We start from the raw sequence: 26,460 nt of genomic DNA on the forward strand, positions 1-26,460 counted from the left end.
TTGTTTGTGTAGACGGTAGAGGTCACTGTTTTCATCCAATCTTTATGAAATTTGGTCAGAATGTTTATCTTGATGAAATCTGGGTTGGGATTGTATTTGGGTCATCTGGGGTCAAAAACTAGGTCACTTGGTCAAAAACTAGGTCACAAGGTCAAATAATAGAAAAACCTTGTATAGACAATAAAGGTCACAGTTTTCATCCAAACTTTATGAAATTTGGTCAGAATGTTTATCTTGATGAAATCTGGGTTAGGATTGTATTTGGGTCATCTTGGGTCAAAAACTAGGTCACTAGGTCAAATAATAGAAAAACTTTGTGTAGACAATAGAGGTCACAGTTTTTATCAAATCTTTATGAAATTTGGTCAGAATGTTTATCTTGATGGAATCTGGGTTAGGATTGTATTTGGTTAGTCAGGTGAGCGATTCAGGGCCATGATGGCCCTCTTGTTTAACATTCAGCATGGTGTCCACTCTCTAATTCAAGTAGTTTTAATTCGTTCTTCACCAAACTTGGTCAGAAGTTTTATTAACCAGGTTTTCCCAAGAAAAAAACTGGTTATTAGATTGGCAAATGCAGGTGGGCTGGCTGGCGGGCGGAACAAGCTTGTCCGGGCCATAACTATTTCGTTGATTGTCAGATTTTAAAATCATTTGGCACATTTGTTCACCATCATTGGATGGTGTGTCGCGCGAAAGAATTACGTCAATATCTCCAAGGTCAAGGTAACACTTTGAGTTCAAAAATAAAAAATGGCCATAAATGAGCTTGTCCGGGCCATAACTATGTCATTTATTGTCAGACTTTAAAATCATTTGGCACATTTGTTCACCATCATTTGACGGTGTGTCACGCAAAAGAATTATGTCGATATCTCCAAGATCAAGGTCACACTTTGATTTCAAAGGTCAAAAATGGCCATAAATGAGCTTATCCGGGCCATAAATATGTCATTCATGGTCAGATTTTAATATCATGTGGCACATTTGTTCACCATCATTTGACGGTGTGTCGCGCAAAAGAATTACGTAGATATCTTCAAGGTCAAAGTCGCGACGACTAAAAATAGATTGATTTTGAAACAAGGGGGGTTCATGTAACTGTGATGAACAATCAGTAGCAATGCACATTTTTAGTTGTAGTTGTTTCCCTTAATCATACTTTTTTTTTATTGAAAACCTGGTTTTGTGACAATTTTGTCCCTTGTTAAACCTTAATCCGGTTGTAAAAACGCATGAAAAATAATTATTTAATCTTATAACATGGCTGTCTGAAAATTAAGGGCATTCAAAAACTTAAAGTAATTGCAGTATATTACATTTTTTGTTTAACGAAAATCTTGTTTAGGTAAAAGTGGGTCCCTAATCAGTTTGTGGAGACTGCTAAGGCGTTTCTGGGAGGCACTTGCATTAAGCTCAGGTTTCCCACAACAAATCTGATATTGTCTGTTATTTCTAGTAAGGATGGAAGTTAAAAGGAGGCAAGTGCAGAACCCTTGCATTTAGCTCTAGGTCTTTCCCTAGCAGTGTGAAACCAGCATGAACATGCAAACCTTTATTTTCAGTAAAGAAAGGCTACCATAAGGTTTCCCTGAAGGTCCACCCAGACAGAGTGTCTGAAGAGGAGAAGGAGGCGTCTACCTTGAAGTTTCAGATCCTCGGAAAAGTTTACTGCATCTTGTCCAACAAGGAAAAGAGAGCCGTTTATGATGAAACTGGTATAACCTTTGATATTTGTGGAAGAACAAAGCTGAGTGGCTGTGGGGAGTTTTAACATTTGTTTGGCTTCTTTCTTGTTTGAGTTGTGACTATTAAGTAATATTAAGTTAACTTTTACCAGTGAACAGTTCATTTTGTCTTGAATGGTTTCACTTTTGTAAAAAAATTATCTTTGGAGAAATTTGACAATAGGCCTGATAGTTTTAGCTAATCTGAGCATGAAGTGTTCAAGATGATTTATTGTGATTGTCTGGCTTTGGTTGGGGTGGAGTGTGTTCTGTGCAGTGTGCTTTGTCAATTTTTAGCTCCTAACCAATTTCATAGCCTCATTTTTATGCAATCTTGAGGATGAAAATTGGTCAGGATGAATATTTTTGACAATATCTAGACTAAATTCGAATGTGGGTCACATGCGTCACAAAATTTGCCTCGACCTGTGCTTTCCTTATATTTATAAACTAAAAAACTATAAACGTGTTCTCTGAAACTACAAGGCCAAGTGGTTATGCACTTTAAATGTATCATTGTATAGTGGCCCTCAACCAAGTTTGTTCAAATATGCCCCTGGGGTCAAAAGTGGCCAAATCCAAGGGTCCAGGCTTCCTGAAAAGGCTGGTCTAATGAAAATCTAATGAAAACTATAAAAAAAATTATTGAAAACATCAAAAATCGTGTGAAAACTTAAAAAATCTGGTTTAAACTTAAAATTAATGGACTTCCTTGTGTCTGTTCAGGCGAGGTTGATGACGAGGATGACACAGTTCCCCAGGACCGTGACTGGACGGCCTACTGGAGGATGCTGTTCAGGAAGCTCACCACCCAGGACATTGTAGACTTCGAGAAGAATTACAAGGGTAGGTGTAGGACTACAAGGGTAGGTGTAGAACTACAAGGGTAGGTGTAGAACTACAAGGGTAGGTGTAGAACTACAAGGGTAGGTGTAGAACTACAAGTGTAGGTGTAGAACTACAATGGTAGGTGTAGAACTACAAGTGTAGGTGTAGAACTACAATGGTAGGTGTAGAACTACAAGGGTAGGTGTAGATCTACAAGCGTAGGTGTAGAACTACAAGGGTAGGTGTAGAACTACAAGGGTAGGTGTAGAACTACATGGGTATGTGTAGAATAGGGCTGTAATGTTACATTCGAATATTCGAATTACTCGAATACAGCTGTGGACGAATCATATTCGTTATTCGTCACCTCCCGAACCGAATATTTGACGATTACAAACAACGTGGTTTCGAGTTTGAAAGTTTAATCATCTATCTTACCTTACAAATGAAGGTTGATACAATAAACCCCTATATTTTAATGTTCTTCTCCTTATTCCGGCGTTTTTCATCATGTTTACCCCACCCACTATGTTACAGATTATCAACAAAAATGGCGGGCACCGGTTAAATATTTGAGTTGTGGTCAGTATTTATTGAGTAATTAAAACTATTTCTTGTTCAATACTTTTTCTATTGTCACACTGTTTTAATTCAATATATCAAATGAGCATATGTCAGCATATGCTCATTTAAAAATGTGAATGGGTACCGTCACTAATGTGTCAACTGTTGACTCTAAATTGTTCTACTCAAGGATTTTATTGGTACTAGTCATGTTTTCAAAACTGTGTCCAAAGTTTAAGCAGTTCTTGTCAGTGTTTTGTGATTTCAAAGTGTTATATTTCATATTTTCAGTATGCAATGATACTCAATTAATCAAATTAACAAATACTCATAGTTTCATACTATATAATGTCATGTCAAGTTATCAGTATTACTTTTGTTCATTGAAATTCATATTCGCGAATAAATATTCGTATTCGCCACCCTGTATTTGTGATCCGTATCGTATTCGTCACCTAGTGTATTCGTTACAGCTCTAGTGTAGAACTAGAAGGGTAGGTATAGAACTACAAGTGTAGGTGTAGAGCTACAAGGATAGGTGTTGAACTACAAGGGTAGGTGTAGAACTACAATGGTAGGTGTAGAACAACAAGGGTAGGTATTGAATTACAAGGGTAGGTGTAGAACTACAAGGGTAGGTGAAGAACTACAAGGGTAGGTGTAGAACTACAGGGGTAGGTGTAGAACTACAAGGGTAGGTGTAGAACTACAGGGGTAGGTGTAGAACTACAAGGGTAGGTGTAGAACTACATGGGTAGGTGTAGAACTACATGGGTAGGTGTAGAACTACAGGGGTAGGTGTAGAACTACAAGGGTAGGTGTAGAACTACAAAGGTATGCGTAGAACTACAGGGGTAGGTGTAGAACTACAGGGGTAGGTGTAGAACTACAGGGGAAGGTGTAGAACTACAGGGGTAGGTGTAGAACTACAGGGGTAGGTGTAGAACCACAAGGGTAGGTGTAGAACTACAAGGGTAGGTGTAGAACTACAAGGGTAGGTGTAGAACTACACGGGTAGGTGTAGAACTACAGGGGTAGGTGTAGAACTACAGGGGTAGGTGTAGAACTACATGGGTATGTGTAGAACTACAAGGGTATTTGTAGAACTACAAGGGTAGGTGTAGAACTACAAGGGTAGGTGTAGAACTACAAAGGTATGTGCAGTTGACCAGTGCTTTCCTGGTTTTTGGGAAAACAAGGCTTAATGCAGTTGAGTTAAGGTTTTGCAAGATTAGCCTGTGCAGTCCAAAAGAGCTAATACGGTGTGTCACTCCACTTTTATGGAATTTTTCATTCGAAGGAAGTCTCAAAAACAAAATCTTCTACTCACTTCAATGTACAATATTCAAACTTTCTCATAAAGAAAATTAGGATAAGAAGTTGTGTGTGATATGTTTGGCCTATGTTAAAAATGACAAAGTTGTGTCCCTTTTTCAATTTAGTATTTCTGTTATATAATCATTATGAATACATGTATAGAAGTATTATAAGGTAAACTCCTACTTCATTACATAAATTCCATGGCCTTCCCTAGGCTGTTCTTGTGCAAGGGAATAAAGTGTTGTGGTCCCGTGGTGCTTGAATTCTGACTTGAACAAATCGGTACGCCAAAAGTTAGTGTTGCTATGTGGGTGTTTCCAAAATCTTTGAGAGGGCTTTGTCTGACCCTGCAAAGGTATGAATAGGGATTCTTCCTTTTTTTAAATTTCATGAACATGGTTTAGTATGTGTTAGGATATATCCCCATACCGTAAACATGATATTTTTCACTATGATCTATTTATTTTAAAGGTTCCAAGGAGGAGTTAGAAGATCTGAAAACTGCATATGTAGAGTTCAAAGGTGATATGGACGAAATCCTTTCTAATGTGTTGTGTTCCACAATAGACGATGAGGACCGTTTCGCTGGAATCATCAAAGACTGGATCAAAACTAAGGCAGTGCCAGATTTTAAGAAGTTTAGCAAAGAAACCAAAAAGTCTAAGGAAAACAGAAAGAGAAAGGTATTACTGAAGTTAACACTTTGGAGACAAATTTCAGATTGGTCAGATTGATTATCTAGACCATATCTAGGCCTAGTGTGTGTTCAAAACTAGGCCAGCAGGTCAAATATAAGAAAACCTTGTTACCTCTGACAGATCATATTTATGTCTCAATCTTGAATGGAACTTGGTCCGAATGATTATCAAGACAATATCTAGGCAAAGTTCCAGTCATAAAATTGGTTATATGTTCCCAAAAACTATTTCACCTGGACAAATCTTAGAGAAACTTGTGACAAATGTATAGCCAAAATGTATGACTCACTTTCTGTAAAAGAATATCGGAATGTTTACCACAGAAAGTTCCATGCTGAGAAGCATACGGTTTAATGTTTCGAAAATCATGTCACCAAGTCTAATCTTAGAAAACCCATATAAACACTTTAGAAGCCACATTTTTTACTTAGTCAACAGGGACTACCCTAGGCTTTAAAAATAGGGAGAAGTGACTTCTCCTTTTTTCTGAAACAGGGAGAAGGTTTGAAAACCAGGGATGACGTTTGTGCGAACAATATCAAAAACAAAACATGTCTATTTCACAACTTTTATTATTTCTATCATTTAACTATGTTTCTTTGTAAAAACAATAAATTCTCATTAAAATCTACTTTATCATAACACATTTAAATCATTTAACACATTTAAGTAATTTAAGATATGTACCGGTAGCACCTTTTCTTCACATATTTATCGTCATTATATTATCATCAATCCTATGAATGCTTTTGTAACAAAACACAATCTTTATACATGGAACATCTAGTATATCAATTACTGTTTATCCGAATACTATGCATGTCCGAAATATGTACACTTAAGAATGCCTTACCTTTTACTTTAATAATCCAAATGTTGCTTGTCATTATCTGGTTTAACAAACCTTGTCAAATGTTTGTTTAATCCAGTTTATGCTTTCTCCATTATTAAATCACCATTACTTGTAATTTGAATCGCCAGCTTTAAGTTGAACGCGGGTTGAATGTTACATTACGTCCGCCATTTGCAATGTCGAAGGTCATGACATTGCAATTTAAATTAACTTGGATAATTTATAATCAAGGAAATGTGTTTTCTCAATATTTATGTGCAGTATTGTGACTTGTTAGTGTAAAAAATGAACTGTGATTCCAGTATATATGAGATGTGTGTTACTCATACATGTAATTATCGGTTGACTATCAAACTGACAAAACCCGCTGGACTTTATAGTTGATCTACGTAATTAATAGACCTTTGATCAACTTTGTTTTGCTTTAATTATTTTTTCCGACTTGCTTCAACCGTGCAGTCTGCCAAAAACCTGCTATTATCGGATGGTCAATAAATTATCACGTTATCATTAGACAACTTACAGCACGCGCGAAGAGGCACGAGTGTGTTGTTATAGCAACCAATACTAAGGGACTGCTTTGTCACAGTAAAATAACGATCCGTGCGGGGGGGTAAATCGTGTAACCGTTAGATAAACAACAAACAATAAACTTGCTAATCACCTGCGGGCGGTAGCACGCCTTAGCAAAAATAAAAGGGCAGCTTGACTTTCTCTTTTCCGGTCTTGTGTACTCAAAAAATTGGGCGACTTTATCTTCACTTTTCTGGGCTAGTAGGGCAAATCGCGGGCGTTAGAGAAAAAAATTATCGCTCTAGTCGGCCGTAGGGTAGTCCCTGAGTCTAGATCAAATTGGTCAGAATGTTTATCTTTACAACTGTTGCCTTGTTAGAAACTTGGTCAGGCGGGGTTAAATATTAATACACAATTTAAGTCTTTGACAATTGGTGTATATTTATCTTAGGTGAGGTATTCAGGGTCATCATGCCTGCTTGTTTTTAACCCTTTACTTCTAAGAAAGAAATGTATTTTTATGCCCCCCTTCGAAGAAGAGGGGGTATATTGCTTTGCACATGTAAGTCTGTCGGTTGGTCTGTCGGTCCGTCCACCAGGTGGTTTCCGGATGATAACTCAAGAACGCTTAGGCCTAGGATCATGAAACTTCATAGGTACATTGATCATGACTCGCAGATGACCCCTAATGATTTTGAGGTCACAAGGTCAAAGGTCAAGGTCACGGTGACCCGAAATTGTAAAATGGTTTCTGGTTATAACTCGACGCTTAGGCCTAGGATCATGAAACTTGATAGGTAGATTGATCATGACTCGCAGATGACCCCTATTGATTTTCAGGTCACTAGGTCAAAGGTCAAGGTCACAGTGACCCGAAATAGTAAAATGGTTTCCGGACGATAACTCAAGAAAGCTTAGGCCTAGGATCATGAAACTTGATAGGTAGATTGATCATGACTCGCAGATGACCCCTATTGATTTTCAGGTCACTAGGTCAAAGGTCAAGGTCACAGTGACCCGAAATAGTATAATGGTTTTCGGATGATAACTCAAGAACACTTATGCCTAGGATCATGAAACTTCGTAGGTAGATTGATAAAGGCTGGCAGATGACCTCTATAGAGTTTCAGGTCACTAGGTCAAAGGTCAAGGTCAGGGTGACCCAAAATAGTAAAATTGTTTCCGGATGATAACTCAAGAATGCTTATGCCTAGGATCATGAAACTTCATAGGTACATTGATCATGACTCGCAGATGACCCCTATTGATTTTTAGGTCACAAGGTCAAAGGTCAAGGTCACGGTGACCCGAAATAGTAAAATGGTTTCCGGATGATAACTCAAGAACGCTTATGCCTAGGATCATGAAACTTGATAGGTAGATTGATCATGACTCGCAGTTGACCCCTATTGATTTTCAGGTCACTATATCAAAGGTCAAGGTCACGGTGACCTGAAATAGTAAAATGGTTTCTGGATGATAACTCAAGAACGCTAATGGCTACGATCATAAAACTTCATTGGTACGTTGATCATGACTCGCAGATGACCCTTATTGATTTTGAGGTCACTAGGTCAAAGGTCAAGGTCATGGTGACCCGAAATAGTAAAATGGTTTTCAGATGATAACTCAAGAACGCTTATGCCTAGGATCATGAAACTTCATAGGTACATTGATCATGACTCGCAGATGACCCCTATTGATTTTCAGGTCACAAGGTCAAGGTCACGGTGACCCGAAATAATAAAATGGTTTCCGGATGATAACTGAAGAACGCTTATTCCTAGGATCATGAAACTTGATAGGTAGATTGATCATGTCTCGCAGATGACCCCTATTGATTTTCAGGTCACTAGGTCAAAGGTCAAGGTCACGGTGACCCGAAATAGTAAAATGGGTTCCGGATGATAACTCAAGAATGCTTATGGCTAGGATCATGAAACTTCATAGGTACATTGATAATGACTGGGAGATGACCCCTATTGATTTTCAGGTCACTAGGTCAAAGGTCAAGCTCACAGTGACAAAAAACATATTCACACAATGGCTGTCACTACTACGGAGAGCCCATATGGGGGGCATGCATGTTTGACAAACAGCCCTTGTTACGCATTTGTATTCCGCTGAAAGTTACATTTGATTTAAGACTTCTACTAGATTCAAGTTTTAAAGGCTTCATTTCCAACCCTTAAATACTGATAAGCAGCAAACAACATAAAACCTGAACAGACTGTGAGTTACTTGCAGGCTGTTCTGGTTTTTTGCTGTTTGCACATAGCCATTTTCACTTTGCTTCTGAGTGGGAAAGGGTTAAATATAGTTATTAATGCTTCATGTTATAAGTTAATTAAAATTGTTGATTTTGTCTTGTATTATGTTTTGCATTTTTGTTGTTTCATGTTTTTAGCTCACCTGATTGCTCAGGGGAGCTTTTGTGACCGGTCTTTGTCCGTCATCTGTCCATCCGTCCATCCACATTTGTTCGTAAACACTCTAGAGGCCACATTTTTTTCCCCGATCTTCATGAAATTTGGTCTGAACATTTGTCCCAATGATATTTCGATCAAGTTCGAAACTGGGTCATGCTGGGTCAAAAACTAGGTCACTAGGTCAACAAAAAAAACAACCTTGTAAACACTGTAGAAGTCACATTTCATGCCTAATCTTCATGTAACTTTGTCAAAATGTTTGCCTTAATTATATGTTGGTTGAGCTTAAAAGTGGTTCCGGTCTGTTGAAAAACACGGTCGCCAGTGGGCGGGGCAATTTTCCGTATTTGGCTAAAGAGAAACCTTGTTAACAGTCTAAAAGTCAAAAATATTGCCCAATCATCATGAAAGTTGGTCAAAACATTGGTTTTATTGATATCTCGGACGAGTTCAAAAATGGTCCAGATCGGTGAAAAAAAAATTAAAAAAAAATGGCCGCCAGTGGGTGGGGTATTTTACTCTATATTTATATAGTGAAAACATGTGACACTCTAGAAGTCACATTTTTTGCCCAATTTTCATGAAATTTGGTCAAAATGTTTGCCTTAATGATATGTTGGTTGAGTTCAAAAGTGGTTCCGGTCCGTTGAAAAACATGGCCGCCAGTGGGCGGGGCAGTTTTCCTTATTTGGCTAAAGAGAAACCTTGTAAACACTAGAAGCCACAATTTTTGCCCAATCATCATAAAAGTTGGGCAAAAAATTGGTTTTATTGATATCTCGGACGAGTTGGAAAATGGTCCAGATCGGTGAAAAAACATGGCCATCAGTGGGCGGGGCATTTTTCTCGATATGTATATAGTGAAAACATGTAACCACTCAAAAAGTCACATTTTTGGCCCAATTTTCATGAAATTTGGTCAGAACATTTGTTTTCTTGATACGAGAGTTCAGTTTCAAAATGGTTCCGGTCCATTGAAAAACATGGCCGCCAGTGGGCGGGGCAGTTTTTCTTATTTGGCTATAAAGAAACCTTGTAAACACTCAAGAAGTCACAATTTTGGCCCAATCATCATGAAAGTTGGTCAAAACATTGGTTTTATTGATATCTCGGACGAGTTCAAAAATGGTCCAGATCGGTGAAAAAACATGGCATTTTACTCTATATATATTTAGTGAAAACATGTGACACTCTAGAAGTCACTTTTTTGGCCCAATTTTCATGAATTTGGTCAAAAGAGTTGTTTCCTTGATACGAGAGTTGAGTTCCAAAAAGGTTCCGGTCAGTTGAAAAACATGGCTGCCGGGGGGGGGGGGGGCAGTTTTGTTATATTTATATAGTAAAAAAAGCATGTGAACACTCTAGAAGTCAAATTATTTGCCCAATCATCATGAAACTTGGTGAAAAGATTGGTTTTATATATAAGTCAGATGAGTTTGCAAATGGTCCCGATCGGTCAAAAACATGGCTGCCGCGGGGGGGTGGGGCAATTTTTCTTATGTGACTAGAGAGAAACCTTGTGATCGAACACTATAGAAGTCACATTTTTTGCTTTATCATCGTGAAAATTTGTCAATACATTGGTTTTATTGATTTCTCGAACAAGTTGGAAAATGGCTCAGATCGGTGAAACCTACTTTTAGCTCACCTGATTGCCCTTGGATTGTCAAAGTTTTCATTATATTATACAAAATCCTTGTAAACACTCTAGAGGTCACAATTTTGTTTCAGATTTTATGAATCTTGGTCATAATATTTATTTTTGTAAGCAAAGTCTAATGTTTGGTAAGGGGGGTCAACTCAAAATATAGTTAACCAGGTCAAATCTTACCAAAAAAAAACACTCCATACGCCAGAGTTTTGGTTCAGTAATGATGAAACTTGACCAGGATGTTTTGTCTGGACAATATCTAGGTCAAGTTTGACATTTGGTAAAGATTGAATGAACCAACTCCTCTCAGGTGAGCTAACTAGGGCCATCTTGGCCCTCTTGTTTTTTTGTCATCATGGTTCATTATTCTTTTAAAGTCCACCTTCTCAGAATAGTTTCTTGAGTCTCAGGTGAGCGCATAAGGATTATCCTGTTTTGTTAAGTAAACATGAATCATGTCTCTTCTGGTACAGTTTGCAAAAATGTGGAGGAGGAGGAGATGAAGACTGGGCTAGGAAAAAGAGGCACAATGCATGTGCATAAAGTGTCTCCCAGATTAGCCTGCGCAGTCTCACAGGCTAATCAGGGACAACACTTTCTGCTTTTATGACATTTTTCTTCTAAACAAAAAATCCATTCTTTGTGGAAAGTGTTGTCTCACCGCACTGGCTAATCCAAGACATCACTTTACGCATGTGCATTAAGCCCCATTTTCTCAGATCAATGCTAATACCAACACCAATTATGTTCATGCATAGTTTGCACAAGAAGCGGCTGAGGCAGAGGAAATGAAGGCGGAGCTAGGGCTATGGGAGGACACGTCCCTTCAGGCCATCATCCAGAGTCGACAACAGAGCCGACAACAACACATGGCCAGCTTCTTCGACGACTTGGAGGCAAAGTATGCCAAACCAAAGAAAACTAAGGCTGCAGATGCTACAGGAAAGAAAAAGGGGAAGAAATGAGAAAAATGGCATGGTTGTATGTATGGTGTATTTAATTATTTAATAGAAACCTGGTTTTCATGGTCAGCTTGATGGTTTTATGATCGTCTTGACCATCGAACAAACAAATCTAACTGCATTGGACTATTACTTTCTCTTATTAAAAATTCAGATGAATCGTACAAACTGTATAATGGTTATGTGTATGTGTTAGCATTTCATCCAATATACATGGTACATGTATGTCAGCAAGTGTAATTGGAATCTCTGCATTAGTCTATAAATAATTTACCAGTGTAATATTGATTCGACAGCCTCTTTTCCAGGGGAGACAAACTTGCCCCTAGCTAATCTCTAGCTAATGGCCCCTAGCTAATTGTGTTGTTTCAGTAGAGTTGTCATCCATAAATTTATTTTAAGTTTAAATATCTAGAGATATGTTATTTGGTGGACAATTTCATTTATTTAAAGTTTGTTGTAATAACGTCGACTATAAATATAATATTTATGTTTCAGAAAGTACTTAAATTATTCTTAACTGGACCTTTTCAGAATAATTTATTTCCTTAGGGTATCAGGTTGGCGCCTTTTGGCCATGACCCTCCTGTTTATTTTTTACTTTTTAAGAATGCTGTGGAGGTTTCAACATTATGTGTGTTCTTCACTCTTGTTCAATTAATAGAAATTGTGATCAATCTGGATAGGGTGGGAGTTTGATTTTACTTAACATTATTTGACATGCAACATGTTGATGTGACGATTTCCATGTTAATTCAAGTGTTTGTTTGTGTTCAATAACTGTTCACATTTTGTAATTTTGCTGTCAAATTATTCTTTTAAAGAAGTTAAGGTACTTAACTTTTAACATGTTTTTTTTTTTTAGTCCTCTCACGAACCGATCTGGTTTGGTTTTAAAGCCATTGTATGCATAAAAGATCTAAATATCAGTTTTAATCAGTTTGATTTTGTTTATTCTTTGTCCTTATTTGTAACATGGTAAGATAATAAAAGACAAATTAAAAAATAGGAATGTTCATTCTGATATATTCAATGGTTTTGCAACAGTTACACATATTTGTTAAAAGGAGATGTAAAAAATATTATCCTGTTAAAATTATTAATAACCATGTTTGATCTAATAGACACACCGCGTCACGTTCATGTTGCTTTGGAAGCGCAGCGAGTAGGTACTGACAAAATAAAGTACCCAAAAGCAGGCAGCGAGGATTATCACTGGTGACGTCACCAACAGAAGTCCAGGCTGTATCATTAGAATATCGTGAGGATATGAAAATCTCTCCTTTCCAAGAAGAAAGCCAAGCAGGTTGAGTTTCTTCAATAAGGTGGTTGAGGGGCTTTTGCCAGCCCTGCCAAGCCTTTTCTCACACTTGTCCGTGTAGCAAAACGTTAAGTTATCCCTAAGACTTATAAGATTATAAGGCCGACAATATTATTCAAAAATACCCCACACAAAAATTCACGCGTTTTGTGCCAAATTCTCCAATCCTGTTCAAAGCTCCGCAAAATTAGAAATATTTTTTTCCAAAGACTACTCGCGTGGAATAAACTTCATGAAAGTGTAGTGCACGCCGATGCAGTTGACAGATTCTGGTCAGCTGTCCTACAGTGGAACTAACCACCCTCTCTCCCGTTTCAATGACGCCGAAAGACCCTGTAACGTAGCTGTACAGATCCAGATATATTTAAACCATGTTGATAAAAAATTCTAATGCGGTGACACATGTTCGTTACCACTATCAAAACGTCATGGTTATTGACGTAACAGTAATACGAATATGTCTTGTTGAACTCTGTAACAGTTGTTTTCTAAGATCTTTTCTACGTTTTTAAAATCTTTAAACAAAAGCAATTATCGGGAAGCGTTCATGTATTACTCGATGATATCGCGTGGAGACCATTTCGGAAACGACAGGGATATTACCCAAGGCTTGTTTAAGGTCTTTTGAAAAATAAAAGAAACTAAACTATAGTAAGTGAATAGTTGCATTTTTAAATTAATAACATTTTGCGTGATAAAAAAGTATACACCGAATGTCCACTATATCGCATTCTGTTGTTGTTATCTGACTTTCATAGCAATATCTAGTTTTGTCTGGATGTTCGCGTTTCATTGCACATCATATTTACGCCTGTGTTAAACAACAAACATAACCCAACTTGCCAAACATTAAATATTAACAGCGTTCAGGCTGCTGGATGAACGCCGTCCTTGTGTTTGTTTTTAGCTCACCTGAGCACAACGTGCTCATGGTGAGCTGTTGTGATCGCCTTTTGTCCGTCGTCCGGCGTGGGTTGTGTGGCGTCAACATTTGACTTGTTTACTCTCTAGAGGCCACATTCATTTTCCAATCTTCATGAAATTTGGTCAGAAGATTGGTCTCAATGATATCTTGGATGAGTGTGAAAATGGTTACGTTTGCTTGAAAAACATGGCTGCCAAGGGGCGGGGCATTTTTCCTTATATGGCTTTATATGGCTATAGTAAAATCTTGTTAACACTGTAGAGGCTCCATTCATTGTCTGATCTTCATGAAACTTGGTCAGAAGATTTATCCCAATAATATCTTGGACGAGTTTGAAAATGATGCCGGTTGGTTGAAAAACATTGCCGCCAGGGGGGGCGGGGCATTTTTCCTTATATGGCTATAGTAAAACCTTGTTAACACTCTAGAGGCCACATTTATTTTCCAATCTTCATGAAACTTGCTCGGAAGATTTTTCCCACTGATATCTTGGATGAATTAAAAAATGGTAACCTTTGCTTGTAAAACTTAGCTGCCAAGGGGCGGGGCATTTTTCCTTATATGGCTATATATGGCTATAGTAAAATCTTGTTAACACTCTAGAGGCCACATTTATTGTCCAATCTTCATGAAACTTGGACAGAAGATTGATCCCAATGATATCTTGGACGAGTTCAAAAATGATGCCGGTTGGTTTAAAAACATGGCCGCCACGGGGCGGGGCATTTTTCCTTATACGGCTATATAGAGTAAAACCTTGTTTACACTCTAGAGGCCACATTTATTGTCCAATCTTGATGAAATATGATCAGAAGATTTGTCTTAATGATATCTTGGATGAGTTTGAAAATGATTACGTTTGCTTGAAAAACCCGGCCGCCAAGGGGCGGGGCATTTTTCCTTATATTGCTATAATGCTATAGTAAAATCTTGTTAACACTCTAGAGGCCACATTTATAGTCAGATCTTCATGAAACTTGGTCAGAAGATTCATCCCAATAATATCTTGGAGGAGTTAAAAAATGATGCTGGTTGGTTGCAAAACATGGCCACCACGGGGGCGGGGCTATTTTCCTTATATGGCTATAGTAAAACCTTGTTAACACTCTAGAGGTCACATTTATTTTCCGATCATCATGAAACTTGGTCAGAAGATTTGTCCCAATGATATCTTGGATGAGTTCGAAAATGGTTTTGGTTGCTTTAAAAACATGGCCACCAGGGGCGGGGCATTTTTCCTTATATGGCTATATATGGCTATAGTTAAACCTTGTTAACACTCTAGAGGCCACATTTATTGTCCAGTCTTCATGAAACTCGGTCAGAAGATTGGTTTGAATGATATCTTGTATGAGTTCGAAAATAATTATGTTTGCTTGAAAAAATGGCTTCCAAGGGACCAGCCATTTTTCCTTATATGGCTAGAGTAAAATCTTGTTAACACTCTAGAGGCCACATTTAGTGTTCGATCTTCATAAAACTTGGTCAGAAGATTCATCCCGATAATATCTTGGACGAGTTAAAAAATGATGACAGTTGGTTGAAAAACATGGCTGCCAGGGGGCAGGGCATTTTTCCTTATATGGCTATAGTAAAACCTTGTTAACACTCTAGAGGCCACATTTATTTTCCGGTCTTCGTGAAACTTGGTCAGAAGATTTGTCCCAATAATATCTTGTTATCTCAGGTGAGCGACTTTGGGCCTTTTAGGCCCTCTTGTAAAAAAACTGTTCTTGTCAAAGATCCATACTGACCTATATCAAATACAGCATAAACTATTAGATATTTAATTTAGAAGCTTTGCCTGTTTTAAACGCACTATACATTTGTTTCCAAAAAACATATTTAGTTTCTGCGCTTAAAAGTCTTTATTCTGCAATTAAATATTAAGGACAGGCTTAAGAGGATAGCATGAAGTTTAATATAAACACGTATAACTTTCGCACGCTCCTGCTCAGGACAAAGGATTTACTATTGCACGAAATATCAATATTTGTTTTACATTGTCGAAGCTCATGTTCAAAGGTTGTAAATTAAGTAATGCTTAACTAACATTAGGCCATGATGACGTCTTACACATGGACTTGCTGGAAGCAAAATCGGTAGCACGTGCTCGTGGCATTTGTTTTCCTTCTTAACCACGTGTCTGACATAGACCCTTCCCCTAAGCGATTTTCTTTAAAACATAGAAATTTTCTCAGAATCATCTAATTGACATTAAACGAATTGAAATCACGTTTATTAATTTTGTGAAGACGAAGTGCTAGTCTATCCCCAAATCAAGAAATAGCCTTTTTTAGAAAGCTTAACAGACAAAATAAAACGTCTTGGATGGAATGTAATTAATGGCAGAGAATAATCGTTTGGTAAAAAGTTACATATGCTCCTTCGGTTAACAGTTTGATTATTTATCTCCTTACAGTGATGTTTATTTGTTGTCCCAACAGATACGGCCAACAACCGAGGCTTGGGGCCAAATCAACGTTTAGCATAAAGCATAATTCCTAATTAAAATATCACCAACTAGTCCGCTTCGGTATGATCTGCAATATATTTTCTTTAAATCTTATATCGTGTACAAGTGAAAGTACATTTTACACATTTTATGATGGGACGAATACAACCAACTTTTACTAATCATGCAATGTTTTGTGCCCCCCCTTCGAAGAAGAGGGGGTATATTGCTTTGCACATGTCGGTCGGTCTGTCGGTCCGTCCACCAGGTGGTTTCCCGATGAGAACTCAAGAACGATTGGGCCTAGGAACATGAAACTTAATAGGAACATTGATCATGATTTGCAGATGACCTTTATTGATTTTGAGGTCACTAGGTCAAAGGTCAAGGTCATGGTGACCCGAAATAGTAAAATGGTTTCCGGATGATAACTCAAGAACGCTTAGGCCTAGGATCATGAAACTTGATAGGTAGATTGATCATGACTCGCAGTTGAACCCTATTGATTTTCAGGTCACTAGGTCAAAGGTCAAGGTTACAGTGACCCGAAATAGTAAAATGGTTTCCGGATGATAACTCAAGAACGCTTATGCCTAGGTCATGAAACTTCGTAGGTAGATTGATAATGGCTGGCAGATGACCCCTATCGATTTTGAGGTCACTAGGTCAAAGGTCAAGGTCACGGTGGCCCAAAATAGTAAAATGGTTTCCGGATGATAACTGAAGAACGCTTATGCCTAGGATCATGAAACTTCATAGGAACATTGATCATGACTCGCAGATGACCCCTATTGATTTTCAGGTCACTAGGTCAAAGGTCAAGGTCATGGTGACCCGAAATAGTAAAATGGTTTCCGGATGATAACTCAAGAACGCTTATGCCTAGGATCATGAAACTTCATAGGTACATTGATCATGACTTGCAGATGACCCCTATCAATTTTGAGGTCACTAGGTCAAAGGTCAAGTTCACAGTGACCCGAAATAGTAAAATGGTTTTCGGATGATAACTGAAGAACGCTTATTCCTAGGATCATGAAACTTAATAGGTAGATTGATCATGACTGGCAGATGACCCCATTGACTTTCAGGTCACTAGGTCAAAGGTCAAGGTCACGGGTACCCGAAATAGTAAAATGGTTTCCAAATGATTGGAAGGGGACTCTATGTTAACACAATGGTGTCCATAGCAAACTGCGTCTGGTAAGCAGGATGCAGCAAATCATCCAATATCATTGCAGTATATTTAGATTAATAAAAAACTGACATTTGTGTACTCGTCCCTTTAAGTTGGAGTCAATCCATCTTAATCTTGGATTTTAATTGAAGTAGAATCCGCTTTCTGGCGTAAGCATTATAATGTTTTCATACTTGTGACCTTTTGAGTCCTGGAAATGATCAAATATTACACAGAAACAGAAACAAATTAATCATGACCTTAATATAACTACTTTGATCCCTGAATATTGCTTATGACCCTGAAATTATTTGCACAGGGTTAATTGTATCCTGATTTGTACAATCTGATAAAATTCCGTATGTATCACAGTAAATTGGTATTAACTGTTTTTATCACAATTTGCTGATATTGTTCAATGTTTATGTCACAGACAGTTTAACATTGAGCCGATGTTCAGTGTTGTGCACTCGGTGTGTTTGGGTAAAAGAATGATCCCGTTCTGAAGGACGTAATAAACTGTATGTGTGAAATACAAATACACAGTTCTTAACGTCCCTTACCACACCTCTTTAATATCGTTACATGACTTGCTCTAACGAACATCAGCGTATCACAATGATGCATTAATTTTAAGTACAAATTTACTACCGTTTCCCAAATATAAATTTGAATATACATATACATTTCAATACAAGGTGAAATGACATGTTAAAAAATAACATTCCAAACAAGAGGACTAGCTGACTCTAAAGCACTCAATTAAGTTAAGTTCACAGACACAAATTGTAGAAGAACGTGAACTATGTGATTATGTTTCTGGCCATATTGTAAAGATCAACATTTTGACAAGTTTCATCACACCTGATGTTTTCAAATCAGAAATGTGGCCTTTAGAGTGGCTACAGGATAATTCCGAGGTTTGACAATCTAACCTAGTTTGTGTATGCCTGAGATAAAGATTATAATTTACATACATAAGAACAAGATACATTTTCTGAACAAGTTTAACCCTTTATCACTTAGTGACGTATTTTGACGCATGTGTGATCCCTTATAAAGTTAAATTAAATTAAATATCTTTCTTACTAAATTCAAGTGTCAAAGGCTTCATTTTCAACCCTTAGTTACTGACGAGCAGCAAAGAGCATAATACATGGTTTTATGCTTGTTGCAAAAGCCATTTTCACTTGGCTTCTTATTGGGGATAGGGTTAATTCATCTTGAGTCATAAATGTGGCTTCGAGAGCGGTAAACATGCTTTTCTAAGATTCGACCAGGTTACTTAGTTTTTGAATGCACTTTACTCTTATTCAATCTCGGCCTTTATATTTTCAACATTTTGACCAAGATTGGATATTTAGTAATAAATATGGGTGACGTATTGACATTATTCCCCAACATTGGGCCTAGTGTACTATTTTCGGAAAACAAAACCCCACATTTAAACTCGACCTAGATATTGTCAAACTAAAGATTCTGAATAGGTTTCAACGAGGTTGAGTAATACATGTGGCCTCTATAGAGTGGTAACACGGATTTTATTAAATCTGATATGCTTACCTATTTTAGCTCACCTGAGCACAACGTGCTCATGGTGAGCTTTTGTGATCGCCTTTTGTCCGTCGTGTGTTGTCCGTTGTGCAACGTCAACATTTGCCTTGTTCACTCTCTAGAGGCCATATTTATTTTCCAATCTTCATGAAATTTGGTCAGAAGATTGGTTTTAATGATATCTTGGATGAAAATGGTTACGTTTGCTTGAAAAACATGGCTGCCAAGGGGCGGGGCATTTTTCCTTATATTGCTATATATGGCTATAGCAAAATCTTGTTAACACTCTAGTGGCCACATTTATTGTCCGATCCTCATAAAACTTGGTCAGAAGATTCATCCCAATGATATCTTGGACGAGTTCGAAAATGATGTCGGTTGGTTGAAAATCATGGCCGAAAATCAATATACTTCAGGACACAAAAGTTTTCAAGACGGATGGACAATGCCAACGTGCATCATCCTCTTATCCATATATATACTCATATCAAGTTTCAATTAAATCAATCAAAGCACTTCCAAGATATGGCTCCGGACACAAAAGTGCGGGACGGAAGGACGGAAAGACGTACGGACGGACAACGCCAAAACAATATCCCTCCGCCTATGGCAGGGGATAAAAAACAACATTCTTTTCCAAGAAACATGCAATCACAAATGACTAGAATCAGCTTAAATCTTAAGGCAAAACTAATAAAATCTGTAGAAATAGAAGTAAACTGGTAAAGACTAAACACTTTATATGTTTAAAGTTAAAGCATTTGCTGTTTAATCAAATCCATGATTTTGCATGTTCAATCACAACATGTCAACACTAATACATCATATGAACATCAGTTTGCTTTGGTGTCATTTTCAAACCAAAACAAAGTAGGAATTGTTTAAGATCTGAATGAGTTTACTTGACTTTTTGCTTTTTAACAAACTTCTTGGCGCCCCAAGTTTTTGCCTCCTTTCCAGAATGTCGACAAGACACACACATTGGTCTGACTATGGGTATTTTGAATACAAATTTGCAGCATATGCATCGCTATCATCTTACAAACTGTCAGGAGTTCCACAGTGGATGCACACTGGCGGTAGGTAATGTCGACACTTGGCTGAGTAATAAGCTGTTTCCACCTCAGAGTTGCAGGTCATGCATCTCTGAACATACAGGCCAGGTGCATCTACTAACTGATCTCCACAGATATACGACTGGCATGTCTTGATGTTCTGCAATTATTCCTCCTGCAAGAAAGAGAAATGTTATGGACCTTTTTCACAAAATTGACAGTCATCATAATTCTCACTATTTCAACAGCAAAAATCTAGTGTCTTTTATAAAGCTTACAAAAATTCCCATTTTTACCTATCTGATGTGCTTGTCAAATTAATTAAACAGAAAACATGCTCTACTTTAATTTCCACTATTTTTTTCCACACAAAACTTTGAGAAGCTTTAATCAAGTGCCATTAGAAACTTACTTACAGGAAGATGAAAGTACAGAGAGAAATGCCATGCCATATATTTCAAGGATGAACAAGAGCTGTGTTTGTGAAACACAATGCCCCCTACTGTGCCGCTTTGAAGCCATATATTTGACTTCTGACCTTGAAGGATGACCTTGACATTGACCTTTTACCACGCAAAATGTGCAGCTCCATGAGATACACATGCATGCCAAAAATCAAGTTGCTCTCTTCAATATTGCAAAAGTTATGACCAAGGTTAAAGTTTTGGGAAAGACACACAAATACAACGACAGACAGACAGACAGGCAAAATACAATATATCATTACTCCTATAAATATGAGGTCGATTTACATCGACCTCATATCGTTTAACGTTATTTTGCAATAGCATCGTTCCGACATGAATTCATGTCGGAAGCTTTAACGGCATCAAATTCATATAACAGCACAGAATAATCATGCAATAAATTATTAAACATGCAATATAAACATTATTTTACTAATTGCATTAGAAAAATGTTTATACAAACTTACAAGTAATGATAGTCCAGACCTTTAAACACTACCACTGTTCAAATTCCATATTGTTGCCATATAGCACTGTGTAAATTGAAAGTTGCATAATGTTACCTCATTGGTCGGTTATAAATACATTGTTTCTCTATATATAGTATTCGATTTAGACGAAAATAATAATTTACGTGGAATGTCATATTAGTTTTCCATTAAAACTTTGATCTTGCCGTGTGTGTTTATGGACGTTATTAATTATGTTATACTTATTTTTGTATTTCATTAAGAATTAGAACGTGTAGCCCTTTTTGGTAACTGTTTTTAGCAAACGATTCGCGGCTTAATAAAACACGGAAAATAGTTAAAGCGGCACTTTCGTTTAAAGGTTTAATGTGTACAATATTAAATGAAACCTTTTTGGTATTAATATATTTTATTGACATGTTAAATTCGATACTTGAAAAAGGTGTTTAGTCTTTAAAAAGATGTCGCTGATATTGTTAATTTCAATAACTGTTAATATGCTTAATGTTGTATAAGAAATTGAATAGTTTCACTGAGTTGTATTCACGCCTAAAATCCGATATCGTAAAACGCGCAACGGTTAAGAATAAGGTCTGAATAAGTTTAAGTATTCAGATTCGAATATCAGCAGCTGTGCCAGCTGGGAAGCCCCGTTTTGGATTTAACAACCGCAAGCGAAACAACATACTTTTTTAAGTCTTGCACTTAGACTCCATGATCACAAGTATAGGTCCCTGCTGTGGCGTATGACACCATAGTGTTATTTAGTATTGGTCGGCACAGTATCTGATCATAACGAGATAATTGGTTTGTGCTGAACACAGGGGCAATAAAACCACAGATCTATCAATAAACAAGATTATTGAGATATCTTTTATTGAACACCGCGATAAAAATGCTCAAACCACGGACTCTAGATTACACGGATAAGAAACATGGCAACATTCTCAGAATCATCACTGCTATATGTGTAATCACCTAACAATTCGTCTAAAAGTAAAAATAATTTATATATTTGAGTTGAAGACGATGTACTGTTGTATAAGTCTGAATAAACTATCTGTCTGCCTGTCTACATGTAAATCTAAGCCGTCATCGTCCCAGTGAAAAAAATCTGATTTTGAATAGTTGGACATGATGCCCTGATGTCAAAATACGAAATGACCCGCGTAACACCGACCGTGATTTTCAAGAATCTTTAATAAATTGATAATTTAAGTTAAATAACATTTCATATAATTATACATAATTCCCTCGTTGATAATTAACAGCAAACGTTGAATGTTTTTGACACCCATTTTATTTCAAGTATCCATGTAAAGCCGAATAAAATCGAGAGGGTCCGCTATATACGCTGTTTATCATAAATTTAACACCCTTTCTGTGTTATAAACAAGAGCTGAAATCGTTAATTTATTAAGATTTATTTATAATAAGCTTTATTGATATGTTTCGTGAACAAAATACTACAATATATTCCATAAAAAATATAATAATCATGGCAAAGGAAATTCAATGGCCGGTTTCTAAACAAAAGCATAATCGCCAAGACCGTAGCATCAGTTCAGTGCGTTAGGAACGCGCGCTACTTTCTTCCGCCTTCATTCCTTAATTACTTTTGTTTTTAAACATTCTTTTTCTATCGTATACAGAATTCTATTCTCCTAAGCAAGATCTAATTTTTAAAACTGAACTCCAAATATAAATGCTACAAATTGGTATTAAGGACGAACATGTCAACCGTAAATCTAGATTCTAAAACTCCAAAACGGTATGGTATTTGCAAAAGTTAAAGTTATAACTCGCCGGGCTGTCGAAATCAGAAGAAAAACTTAATATATATTTATATATCTGTTTACTACGTAACGTTGGCTCTCTAATGATATATAATTTGTCAAAATGGGCCGAGAAATGAAACTAGAATTCAACAAAAGACGTTAGTGGGTACATCAAAATGTATAACCTTGGCGCTTCGCTGTACGCTAATTGTACAAGATCGATAGCCATAACACGGTAAAACGCGCGGTGGTAAAACATAAAATGTGTATTTCTTGTGTTTATCTCGCTATAAATCCATTAATAACAACGGGAGTATACTAAAACGTATATTTTTTGAAAGAGGAATTAATAAGCAACAAGATAACGTATAAACCAATAAAATCGGATCAATAGTTTTTGCATAAGATTGAATTTACTACAGTAAGGGTCAAATACTCGATTCATCTCCTATCAATATACACTCCGTGATACAACTGGTAGTTTTAACACACACATATAGGTTTCATTTAATTAAAGAGTACAGAAAGCTAAAAAGTGATGTGGTTTGTTGTACAACAACAATTGGTTATGTGTAACCTATTCAAAAAATAATTTCGTTCAAGATAATTCAATGTAATTCTATAAACGACAAACACACTTCGTGTGTTGTGTATGTTTATTTTTAAAAATGTACATAACTGGTTTAAAAGCACAATTTTTACACATTTAAGAGGTAATCGCTCACATTTATGTCTAATTAATGATAATTTTATGCATTAGCAAAGATTTAACGAGAAAAACTGAAGTTTAAGTTGAACTCAATTTGCTATAGGAAAACGACGGTAGCCGTTTAGACGTAAGCGGGGTAGCTTACGTCTAATTATTTGGACTAAATATATCATATACTAAGTATTTGAAAGCATCGGGCTCACTGTTAATACTAGGATTAAAAAGGCGCTCAGAGTTTATAGTAAACTCGACAACTTTTTGTCCAATTCCACTGCGACACTAAGTTGCATGTTGATGTTCGACATTTTTAGATGGTCGCTTTAGCGACCGTCTAAAGTGCTTGATGTGAAATTCAGGTCGATACGGCCTAGGTATGATTAACCCAATACCCGCGTGCGTATCCGCGCAAGAAAGAGTTGTATAATTTATGCAAGAGGTTTGAGTTCTCCAATTATGTGTATTCACAAATGGAAACATTATATTAATATCGTGTTACATTCAATATTTTCGAACGGTGTTTTATAGAAAAGAATCAATAAACAATGATCGTATTGTACGTGTCGCGGAGGAGATTGTTTATGAATGATTAAAATAGTCCACTTTCCGCTGCGTGTGCGTGACGTAGTATTTTCGCGCAGCTCATTCATAAATCTGAGGCTGGCGATTAACAAAGGGGAGTCCGTGTGAGAATAACGCAATAGTATAAGGTTACGCTTGTTTATATTTACAGGTCTCAATTAATAATACGTTGACCACGAGTTCAACAATTATTACAGGGATACGATAGACAACATAAAAAATGTTTCATTATCGCTGAAACTGTTAAAAAACATTTAAATATAACAATAATATTCTCTAAAAAATGTAGTCTTGCTGTTTTGAAATAAGGTTTGGAATTTTATTTTCTAAATAACTTAATTCAAAACAAAAGTTTATTTATAGTGTTTTTTACTTGTTAGTCGCGCATTTACCGCATTATAATGTGTGTTATAATAGGCAAACCATACATATGTAAAATTCAATCTGCCTTCGCACATAGAAGGAATGGGTCAATTAGGTGCTGCGTTTCCTTTGCTTACTTCAGTTAGCGGTCAATTATTTACGTAACAGCAATCACAAGGCTCCGGCTTCAAAGGAATTGCGAAGCGTTCTTACATAATAAAAGTCGTAGTCGCATGGTATTTGCGTTTTGCGTCCTATTTGGTCACGTGGTTCTTTTTCGCGGGTGTTTTGGCATTCATGATATGAGGCTATTAATAGATGCGCCTGTCGATAAACAAAGGAAAGTTTACGGGTTATAACAACGCAAAAGGTTACGCTCTCGCATACAACTCATTGACGTAGTACAGGTCGTGAATTGAAAGATTCGGGAAAAAGTTGACGCTTATTTATATACTCAATTTATAAAACGTTGAACATAAGTTCAACAATAACTTCAGCGCTACGATAGACAAAAAAAAGTTTCATAATTGCTAAACCCGAATATAACAAACAAATTATAATAATAATACTAATGCAATAGTAGAAGGTTAGTAGAAGGTTCAGCTTGTTTATATTCACAGTTCTCAATACATAGACAGTTGGATATGAGTTCATCAATTACTACAGGCATACTAAAGGCAACCTCGAAAATGCTTTTTAATCGCTAAAACCGAAAACAACTTAATATATTATATTAAATATATTTATAACAAAAAATTTCTTTTAAAAATGTAGTCGGCGTATACGCTGACTTTAAAATAAAGTTAACAACTTACTTTTCTAAATAATTAAATACAATTAAACAAAAGTTAAACTATTGTGTTGTGATTTTCACTTGTAAGCTGCATATTCACCGCATGAAATGTGTGTTAGCATTGTCAAACCACACATTAGTGTGAGTAAATAAAAAATATACTACGGGAGAGCACTTCATATGTGTCCTCATATGCCTTGTTATGAGTATCTTTCTTCACTATCGAAATATATTGTATGTTTATATTTGATTTAAACGCAGTTTTCTTTCGACACATTTAAATCACACGTCAATAGCGCCGTCATGCGAAAATGGGTCTTATGCGTTTAGGCAAGCGTTTGTTAAACCTAACCTGTGCTTTTGCGCAGTCAGGCCATTGGCGATGCTGTTCGCTTTAAAATCACTCAATATGTTATGTTTCTCCTTTCCAGAAGGAGGGATAGCTGAGTGGGCTATTTATATGATGGGCACATATGGAATAAGACCCATTTTCGCATGACGAGGGTCATTTCCAATCTCATTGCGAATAGAAAATGCCACATTTAAGAACAATGCTTTTTGATACAAAATTGAATTGAAAATAGCAAACTTGTTAATAATGGCAGCCTATCCACACATTAAGGAATGATTTCCAGACGTGCTGACCAAGTACGGCAAACATTGTGGTATGATAATTAAACGATTTTATCTTATCGCGACACTATACTATTTCGCTAATGATTGTTTTCTCATCTTGGAGGCGAAAGTGAAATTCTGCGAGATGGATTGTAACGCGTAATTGTAACAGGGCGTCAATTTGTGTCGTTTGAGCATACAGAGAGTAGTCCGGAATTCCTTACACTGAACAGTGCTACATCCTTTGAATTGAGCACATACGCAGTGATGTAGCAAAAATTCAGAGGTTGTATCTCGAATCAGCTTATTAAATATTCGAAAATATTCATGCGTGTCTGTTGGCGTTATGTAAAAGTCACTAAGATGAAAACTGACACAGCTACGCCTAAAAGCGCATTAGTGCTCTATACCTATGTTTATGTTAGCGTTGTTGACACCGTGTGAACTGCTCGGGTAACAAGTAAAGCATAAACAGCAATGTTTATATACTTTTATTCCTCCATATACAAGATACGAAGATTATTGTATATTTTGAATTTGTATATGGTGTCAAAAAGTTCTCATTACCATTTTCATCATAATTTCTATGCTTTCAGAACTTCCAAAAAGCATGTTGTTTTTATTTTGTCTTAGTTATTTCTATGAAATAATAAG

The 26,460-nt window shown here is 36.8% G+C and overlaps 1 protein-coding gene across 2 annotated transcripts in view; it reads left to right on the forward strand.

Moving 5' to 3' along the window:
* LOC127874211 (dnaJ homolog subfamily C member 9-like) overlaps nt 1-26,460 on the forward strand; it is an 89,083-nt gene that overhangs the window by 26,530 nt on the left and 36,093 nt on the right. Inside the window, exons 2-5 of one of the 2 annotated variants that reach the window (XM_052418441.1) lie at nt 1,566-1,718; nt 2,454-2,573; nt 4,911-5,122; nt 11,342-12,553. In XM_052418441.1, coding sequence (XP_052274401.1) covers nt 1,566-1,718; nt 2,454-2,573; nt 4,911-5,122; nt 11,342-11,548 — 692 coding nt within the window. In that variant the 3' untranslated portion in view covers nt 11,549-12,553. Of the gene's footprint in view, nt 1-1,565; nt 1,719-2,453; nt 2,574-4,910; nt 5,123-11,341; nt 12,554-26,460 lie in introns of those variants that run through there. The other variant, XM_052418442.1, reaches the window with a different exon arrangement.

This window comes from Dreissena polymorpha, chromosome 3, assembly GCF_020536995.1.
Source record: "Dreissena polymorpha isolate Duluth1 chromosome 3, UMN_Dpol_1.0, whole genome shotgun sequence".
Classification (NCBI taxonomy): domain Eukaryota; kingdom Metazoa; phylum Mollusca; class Bivalvia; order Myida; family Dreissenidae; genus Dreissena; species Dreissena polymorpha.